General features: G+C 36.7%; 2 protein-coding genes across 3 annotated transcripts; both read right to left on the bottom strand.

Moving 5' to 3' along the window:
* Nucleotides 1–2,159: 2,159 nt before the first annotated feature.
* tex36 (testis expressed 36) lies at nt 2,160–3,782 on the bottom strand. The gene is made up of 4 exons (XM_016668036.1): nt 3,625–3,782; nt 3,405–3,539; nt 2,762–2,839; nt 2,160–2,666 (listed from the first exon to the last, which is right to left on the bottom strand). The coding sequence occupies exons 1-4, from the start codon at nt 3,673–3,675 to the stop codon at nt 2,361–2,363; spliced, it is 570 nt and encodes a 189-aa protein (XP_016523522.1). The 5' UTR covers nt 3,676–3,782; the 3' UTR covers nt 2,160–2,360.
* Nucleotides 3,783–4,502: 720 nt separating this feature from the next.
* Nucleotides 4,503–8,402, bottom strand: LOC103133565 (autophagy-related protein 16). 2 transcript variants are annotated; one of them, XM_007545353.2, is made up of 8 exons: nt 8,234–8,402; nt 7,702–7,862; nt 7,559–7,622; nt 7,392–7,470; nt 6,808–6,881; nt 5,625–5,876; nt 5,353–5,474; nt 4,503–5,137 (listed from the first exon to the last, which is right to left on the bottom strand). In XM_007545353.2, the coding sequence occupies exons 2-8, from the start codon at nt 7,787–7,789 to the stop codon at nt 5,016–5,018; spliced, it is 801 nt and encodes a 266-aa protein (XP_007545415.1). In that variant the 5' UTR covers nt 7,790–7,862; nt 8,234–8,402; the 3' UTR covers nt 4,503–5,015. The 2 variants fall into 2 exon arrangements, with proteins under 2 accessions (XP_007545415.1, XP_007545416.1); XM_007545354.2 differs by lacking the exons at nt 4,503–5,137; nt 8,234–8,402 and having other exon boundaries at nt 5,398–5,491; nt 7,702–7,940.
* Nucleotides 8,403–8,583: the final 181 nt, after the last annotated feature.

Below are 8,583 nucleotides of genomic sequence, written 5' to 3'. Positions count from 1 at the left end.
CCTCATTTCTAAATCCAGTTCACTAACATGTTATTAAATGTAAATGTTAACACAGCTGTTCTCTGAACGTGATCAGGTTCATGAGAAAACATTATAAAGACACACCGTAAAGCTTGGAGGTGATGTAAGAATCTGTAAAGCAGGGGCATAGTTAGATTATACAACAATTTAAAAAAAAAAGTTATTTCTGAAAGAAAGCAATAAGCAATCCTGTTCACAGTTTCCTATAAGCCATCTGCAGAACAACATTAACATGTGCTCTACTTAGAGGAGACCAAAATTAAACAGTTTGATGACAACAAATGGAAAATGTTGTGTTGTAAAAAACTAAGATAGCGAACCATCCTAAACACACTGCCAGCTAGCTATGGCGGTGGCAGTATCATATTGTGGTGATGCTTTTCTTTGTAGGTTCAGAACAGCTGTTTTTAAGCTGATGGCCTGAGGTAATTACAGGGAAACCTTGAAAAATAAATAAGACCTTGCAGACTTCAGACTGGGGCACAGGTTCATATACACTCACATACACAAAGCATTTTCATTTTGTTAGCATGGCCCAAGCAATGTCCAGATCTAAATGTAAATTAGGAAACTGTGCAGAGCTTAGAAATCTATCTTTACACGTGCTTCAAAACCAAAAGACAGGCAAAGTACAAAGCCAGCAGAGACCATAGAAAACTTGAAAGATGGCTACCAAAGATGGCCAAATTAGAAAACCAACTGTGTCACAATATTGCATCACTTTGTTTTGGTCTATTACACAAATGCCAAATAAAATGCATTGATGCTTGTGACTGTAACAAAAACTAAACAAATTCTAAAGAACATTTACATAAAATATCTATTTTGCCAGGCAATGTAATTTGCCACTCTTAAAGAGTGATTTGGCCAATGGAAATAAAATGAACATCAAGAGTAAAGCTGACTGATATTGTCAGTGTTATGATCATTGTAGTACTTTCACTCTTGAGTCCCACGGTAGTTGTGCAGCTGCATTTAGGAATCACTGTTTGGCTCTTCTGAATTTACAAAGGGTCATAGTTCAACATGAATGTAGTTAAATAAAGCTAAAAACAATTTTGTCTTAGTGTTTTGTTCTCTTAAAGCAAAACAAACTCCTACAAGGTTAATCTAGTACGCGGATGAGCTAATTACATCAGTTGAAAAAACACTGGTGAGAAAAGCCACCATCCCCAGTGAGCACTTAGAGAAAGAAAGCAGCTGGTTGTAGCGTTCTCTAAAGAAAAGGACTGGTCACAGATTCTTCTGGTTTTTCTTATTTTTTTTCTCTTTTTCTTTTTTCCCGTGGAGTGTTTTCCACAACTCTCCCACACTTCCTCTCCTCTTGTGGGAGCTACAAACATATCCATCCATTTGATCCCCAGGGGTGAAACAAACCCATCCATTATGACTCAAATCAGGCCTAATTTATTTCACATGCTCAAATTTAATGTCGTCATGTTGATACACATTGAATTAAAATAGCTACATTCTTTTTGTAATTATTTTCCACACATGTTCCCTCCCAAAGCGGGCTCATTTCACACAGAGGTTTTGGTTATTAGATCTCTCATGAAGCTTGGCCAAGCAAGGGACTCGTGTGCCTGAGCATGCCAGATCAGGACTCATGCCTGTCTGCTGCCCCCATCTGGCAAACATGGAGACTATCAACGTCACAGTGTTAAAAGTTTATATTACAGGCAGGTTCTTATTAGCTGGAAGTACATTTTGACACTTCGATTATGAACTTAGGTTTATGGGCCATAAAATAATAAAGAGAGAGAGAGAACTAATTGCTCGGAAAAGGTAATTTAAATTACTGTAAATATAAAGGTGTGTTCAAAAGAACTTTGAATTTTGCAGATGTTTGAAGAAATTAGCTTTAGACGTAAAAGTGTGAAGAGGTTTATTGCTCATACGTAATTATTCAAGTGACTTTTCTGTGCCCTTTCCAGGGTATTTGGGTAAATGCTATGTGGATTTTGGACACCATTTAAAGGTTCCAGGAGAGGCCTTAGATTAAAAGGTATTAGAGATTTTTGGTACATGGGGATTCGAGCAATATTTGAATCTCAAAAGAGTAATGCTATCTAAGATTAATTTTTTTTAGCAGTTTTGTCAAATATTTAATTATATTTACAGTATTAAAATTCAGTTCAATTTAAACTTTATTAAAAGGCACAGAGTCCTGGTTCATAGTTGAGATAAATGACACAATAACGCATATTTGTTTCTTTACTACCATCTGAAGTTTTGTTATTGAACCAACACTTGGACTGCGTGTCCTCAAATTAAAACTCACTGAATCTTTTATTCCAGCCACCCAAACGTTTTCATCGTACGTCTGGAGGTCGCCACCTTCAGCGTCCTGAAGGTGGCGACAAGTTGGCAGTTACCAGCACATCCAGACCAACTGGGACACGGGCTGTGTCTTGTCCAAACCACATGAATTGCTCCCTTGTCTCCTGAAAGGCCTCTTCTGACCTCAGTTTGTGGTTTCGAGGGAACCTCCTGTTCTTGGTAGGTACACTAAAGACCTCCACTGAAGTAAAGCCAGGTTGGCTTGGAGAGAAGCTGCATGGAGGCTCTTCACCTGAATCGTGGGCCAGACAGACCTGAGACTTGGTCTGAATATGATCACTAGAATACTTCCTTCGTCCCACACCCTGATGTACACAAACACAGAAAAGACACATGTGTGGAAAGGACATTAGCGTTTAGAAACACATCCTTCATGTGCTGAAACTAAATAAATACTCACATTAGAGAAGACTGAGATGCTACTTTTTAAGGTGGTCTTATTGTCATGACATGATAATGGATAATCCTCCCTGGATCGCTGGAAAGCAGCAGAAAAAATGTAATTGCTGTGTTCGTATCGATTGCTGCACAGTTTGGAAGCTTTCCTTTCAGCTTACAAGCAGAGTAGCTAAACCCCAGATCATTTTTTGTTTGATAAGCTGTCTAAATTGTTCTTTAAGGGTGCTATACTTTATGTTTGCATGTAAATTTAATACAAATTTCCTGTAAATTTGCTTAAATCTGCAATATTTGCCATTCAAGTCTCTAATAACATAAAAAAGAGTCGCTATTCACTTTTTTGAGAAACTTGTGAAAGGAGTCTGAAAAGTCACAAAATATAGCAAACAAGTGTTAAGCTGGAAAACAAGTTGGTGAGGTCGTGCTTTTCCCCACTTTACACTTTAGCCACTGCTCACATCAATGTGACACATGAATTTCCTCAAAATTATTTTCTCTTGTACATTGTCAAATCGCCTAAAGGAGTAACGGCAATAAACGTAAATATTCACAACACAACACAACTCAATGTCAAAAATCTGATTTCATTGGCTAATTTGGACAAAACAATGTATTTCAATTTCTAAACACATGAACACACAGACCTGGTGAATTTTCCATTTAGGATAGCGCTTCACATGCCGATCCTGAGGCAACAATGTTTTAGTCTCACTCAGCATAGCGCCAGTAGTTGTACAGGCTTCACGAGATGCTAACTTTGAACTGTGTGGATGGGCAAACTGAGAACAAAGACAAATAAAACCAGAATGCATTTAGTTTTGAATGTTTTGCTGCATAAGGTCAATAAAATGTACAGTTTCTTACCCACTGGCCATCCTTGTCCATACCACGGTAGCGTTTTCCACCTTTCACCATCTTGACACAGTTTGAGACGTCACTATTGAGTGGTTTCAGTGGAACAAAACACACACATTCTGTTCAGCTTAACAGCTAAATAAAATTGTGGTGACCATGGAAACCTGGAACAGGCAACATGCAATCTGATACCAGATCACCACGGAGCTGCGGATCTGGAATTCTGACAGCAATACAGAACGGGGAAAGTAGTCCAGTTTATTTGCTCAGGAAATTGAATAATAGCTTGTACAAGCTTCCCTCTGAAGTTGTGCTAGTGAGCAATCTGGGCCACTTTGCTGTAAAGAAACACATTAAACTGTGGGACAATAAAGAATAAAGGACACCTCTATTCTTAAGCAGCTACAAAAGTCAGAGCAACGTGTAAAATGCAGATGAGAGGACATTTGCAAATAATGTTCATAAAATATTGAGATGTTTTTTGTCATTTTCTGACATTTATAAATATAAACACGGTGAACCAAGTGCAGAATTTCTGAAACATCTGAAACAATTGTAGAATAGACTTTTTCTGACATGGTTAACAATTCGACTATTAATTTCCATTATTTCTCTTTATTCTGCCACTGCAATTTAATGCGTTCTTTATCATTTGCTGGGGTTTTTTATGCAAAGCACTTAGAACTGCCTTCTTGCTGGAGTATGCTACCCATAAACTATTTGTTTCAAAGATTTTATGTACTGGAAAATGTGGGTTTCTTCCCAAATTTCTTATTTTGTAATTACGTTTATCTCTACTCATTCCTTATTTTATTATCCTAAGTAACAGAATCTACACAACCTACATGAATAATAGAAAAAAAGATATTTCTATTTTCATGCATTAGAGCAAGGAAAAACAATGTTTTATTAAAAATAATGAAACATTTTTGAAAAGAAAGTTTCATACTCATGGTGCGTTAAATAGAAAAAGCAAGCGTTTATGCATGATGACAAAAAGAAAAAAAAATAGCATGCTCCTTTACTTTTATTATGGCTTACAAATAAAAACCACCAGAATATAATCAGTTTAAATCAGGTACACTTTTTCTGTTTACAAAGCAAGGTTATTTTTATAAAGACTTAAAATCCTAAGAAACAACAACAAAAAAACACCAGCAGACAAAAAAAGTATCATCCTATTCCTCTTAAAACAAGAACTTACATTCAAGTAAACATTTTCAGTGTTTTTATAATTATGTTGAAACACAATCTGCTCATAATTGGATACTATAACATATTTATTTTAACAAACACATTTTGCAGCTCATAGCTAATATTTAAATACACCAGACAATATTTAAATACACCAGACATTTTTTGTCCTATGCACGTCCCATTTTGTGCCATTATTGATGCCTTCATTTAAACAAACACAGATTAATAAATGTCTCTACTATGAAGTCAGGGTTAGCGATACCAGACATTTTCTGGAGGAGAGATGCTGTTTTAATCTCAACTTCCTGTCTAGAGTCTTGAACTCCTGAGGACAAGAGAAGAAAGTCCACAGTTTAAAGGGCATGTTAAGAAGGTTACCATTAAAAACATAGAGTCTGAAGTCCAACATGTTTGGACCAATGGAAGGTTAAATATAAATTTTAATAATGTTGAGAACTTTAAGTAAAACAACCAAACGGAAGGAGAAAAAAAAAGTGAAAACATTTTATATATAAATATCTAAAAGGAGAGAACTCTGACCCTGAATGACTGACTGAGATGCTTCTGTCGCACCATCCGTAACGTCTGTCAGTAAGTGAGTAAAGCGTTTTCCTCTTTTGCCGTGGAGGTGCTTCTTCAGCTGTTTGTCCAGATGTTGCCACCTGGTAAAAAGAAGTAACTTCAGGGGAAAAAAAGAAACAAAGAAAGATAAAAAAAAAAACCCATTGACTGCCATTTCATCCTTTCACAATGACCAGATAACTTTTTCTCAAGCTTTGATTACAACATTGATCTCACTTTGATGCTCTTACGTTTGCATTAAGTCGTTGTGTTCATTCAGTCGATCTGCTTCAGCGCTCTTTTCCTCGATCCATCGCTGCACGAGTTCCTCTTTGTCTCTGTGGGCCTGCTCCAGCGCCTCCTTCAGTTTGGTGCGCTCTGAGCGCAGGGCCATTAGCTCTTTGGACTGACACTCCATGGTGAACTCAAACTCTTGGAGGGCAGCCTTTAAGTTGTTTTTCGCTTTAGCCAGAGTAAGCGCCTCTTGGCGGTGTTGTGACACGCTGGAACAGCAAAGTTGTGAAATGGTCATCATGCATTGATCTCTCTGTAGTTCTGTTCCTAAACGCAGATATTTGATGGTCAAGGTACAAGTTAAAAAACTCAACAGCAAGCTTTTTTTTTCTTAAATGGGCTCAGATGTCATCTCAACCAACTCTTCTGAGTAATATGAAGAAGACACACAGACTAACTCTGATCATACTTGTTCAATGTTCTAACCAAGAATGCTCTGAAAAAGAAAAGCTGGTTTGAAAAAAAGGCTAATGTAGATGTTAAAGTCAAAGGAAAACTAGAAAACCTGGTTAAACATTGATTTTTTTTTATCCTAAATGGAAATCTTCTGGTTTGTGTGTCCTTCTAAGAGCTGAGTTGGCAATAGAGTGATAAAGAGTGATAATGACGAGATGACCTATAGAGTCGAAGAGGACGACAGGCTGGACACGTTCCAAAACAAGATATTAGTTAAAATTCAATCGACTTGGTTCTTTCACAGAAGCCACTCTTCAATCTTTCAGCAAGAGAATCTTTGAGATTATTTAAAATTCAGTTCAAAAACAGCCAAACACCCAACAACCCTCTGGCCTCAGAGAGTAAACTCCACAGGCAGACATGTAAGCCACTGCTGGCGATCCTTGGGCGATTGATTCTGAAAATAAATCAGAAATGTTTTCATCATACACTCCTCTCATGCAGTTTAGGTTCCCTGAAACAGAGAATAAACCAGTCCAGATAGCTAGAACATTTTTTGAAACGCATGATTTATTCAATGAGACTGATATGATTTTTAATAGAAACAGATGCTTCTCACGCATAGTGCACAAGCTTTAATAGTCAGATAGTAATCCTAAGTGCAATAAGTTATTTCATGCAATTTCTGTGCTTATTTCTTTTGTCTAAGAGGCTGCAGTAGGGAAATGCCAGGGTGTACATTACCGTGACTGCCAGTACTGGACCTCAGCTTCTTTCACATACAAGACTGAGGTCATGTCGGAGACAGTTTGAGACAGCTGGGGAGACAAAAAGGGGATTGGATGATTGGATTATGAGAAAATATCATGAGTTTAAAGGTCAGGAACCGAACAAATCAAATAGCAATGACTTGAAGAGTGTAGTTAGTGCTTTCACCATGCTGCAAGCCGTATTCCATAATAATGCTTGTAAATGATGAAAAATGTGCCCAAACCTTCTACATATACTAACTTGCACCCAGGACTATACAGTAGTTCAAGCATTTATTTCTTCCTTTTTTAATGAATATGACAAACAGTGAAAACAAAAGATGCATTTGTCAGGAGAAATGTAAATATTACATAAACCAATTTCTAATACTGAAATACTGAAACTACTTGTCAAAATTAACAGAACTAAGCTCTGTCTGTAATGACTACATGAATGAGTTTTACTTTCTGAACTCAAATAGCCTACTAAACAAAGAATAATATTTGGATTTTATGTTCATTTACGCATGTCTACTTGTAGGTTTCAGAACTTTTTAATGTGCTTCCCATTAAACTCACTTTCTCTGCCAAGTGTTCACTTTCTCTCAACTGGAGTTGAAGGAGTTTGGTGTTTATGTCAACTCCTGCTCGTTCCAAACTAAAATAAAAATAAAATAAATAAATAAATAACTGAAAATATAAATGAAATACAACGTCGATGTCTCAAAAGAATAGGTCATACTAACCTTTTACATTGAAGATCCTCCAAAATCCCTGTGCGAATTTCAAATTGGTCCTCCAGCTGAGTGACTGGAGGGACACAAGCGATTATGCCAAAGCAGTAATTATCACAAACGAGGATCCGTAAATATGGAGACATTGTTCTTACGTCTATTGAAAACGCCAACATATGGCAGTTTTTCTTTATCGTCTCTGTGAAGAAGTTGAGATCGCACGTGATTCTTCCAGCTCCCCATTGTTACACGTGAACTGCTCCACAGTTTATTCCCGTTCACAAGCCTTGAGCTGTCACCAAGGGTCGACTCTGTTCTGCGGAGAAAATGAACTCGGAGTTATCACCAGGAGAATTTGCGTCCAGCAGCGAAGTGTCGCAACTCCTCCCTGTTAAGTAAGCAGCGTGGCATTCCCTGAATGTAGGTTATAATATAATATAATATAATATAATATAATATAATGTAAATGCATCAGTGAGTGAAATTCGTTTTAAACTGGATATAAATAAATGAAATTAATAAATACTTTAAATTACAAGACATATTAAATGTGGAAAAATAATTCATTACATGTGTATTCATCATTTTTTAAATACATATATGAGTTTTTATTTTAGTTTAAATCTTCCACATTCCTGTGTTGCAACATATCATGGATTCTTTATATGCTTCAGCTGTCAGGCTCACCTGCAGAGCGGGGATAATAATGCCACTATTGGTCTGCTTAGATCCTATGGTGTGTTTTACGAGCGCAGTGATGGTTTAAGTTATTTAATGACAGTAATAATTACAGTAATATTTGTAAAACAAAGTATGTATTAACGAATTGTGGTCCTTGAAAATGAAGCACTATGAAAAAGGGTCAAACTGTCCGTGAATTTCAGAATAAAAGCCCTCAGAATAAAAGAGAAAGCGCTCCATTTTTCTAGAAAGAACTCTTCAATGTATTTCCGGTTCACGCCTCCTTTCAAAATGAGTTTTTAAATCAAATATTCTTATACATAAAGTTTGTGTAGCATATTAACGGTCTGATTTTT

Source organism: Poecilia formosa, unplaced genomic scaffold (assembly GCF_000485575.1).
Source record: "Poecilia formosa unplaced genomic scaffold, Poecilia_formosa-5.1.2 Scaffold12, whole genome shotgun sequence".
In the NCBI taxonomy this organism is placed as follows: domain Eukaryota; kingdom Metazoa; phylum Chordata; class Actinopteri; order Cyprinodontiformes; family Poeciliidae; genus Poecilia; species Poecilia formosa.
This window is presented reverse-complemented; position numbering and strand designations above follow the sequence as displayed.

Excerpts from the sequence above, each read along its gene's own strand:
- tex36 (XM_016668036.1), bottom strand. The coding sequence starts at position 3,675 with ATGGTGAAAGGTGGAAAACGCTACCGTGGTATGGACAAGGATGGCCAG. Across the intron at positions 3,540-3,624 it reads TGGACAAGGATGGCCAGTGG|TTTGCCCATCCACACAGTTC; the intron begins GTAAGAAACTGT and ends CTTTGTTCTCAG. Across the intron at positions 2,667-2,761 it reads GCATCTCAGTCTTCTCTAAT|GGTGTGGGACGAAGGAAGTA; the intron begins GTGAGTATTTAT and ends TGTGTACATCAG.
- LOC103133565 (XM_007545353.2), bottom strand. The coding sequence starts at position 7,789 with ATGGGGAGCTGGAAGAATCACGTGCGATCTCAACTTCTTCACAGAGAC. Across the intron at positions 5,475-5,624 it reads CACAACGACTTAATGCAAAC|GTGGCAACATCTGGACAAAC; the intron begins GTAAGAGCATCA and ends TCTTTTTACCAG. Across the intron at positions 5,138-5,352 it reads ATCTCAGTCAGTCATTCAGG|GAGTTCAAGACTCTAGACAG; the intron begins GTCAGAGTTCTC and ends TCTTGTCCTCAG.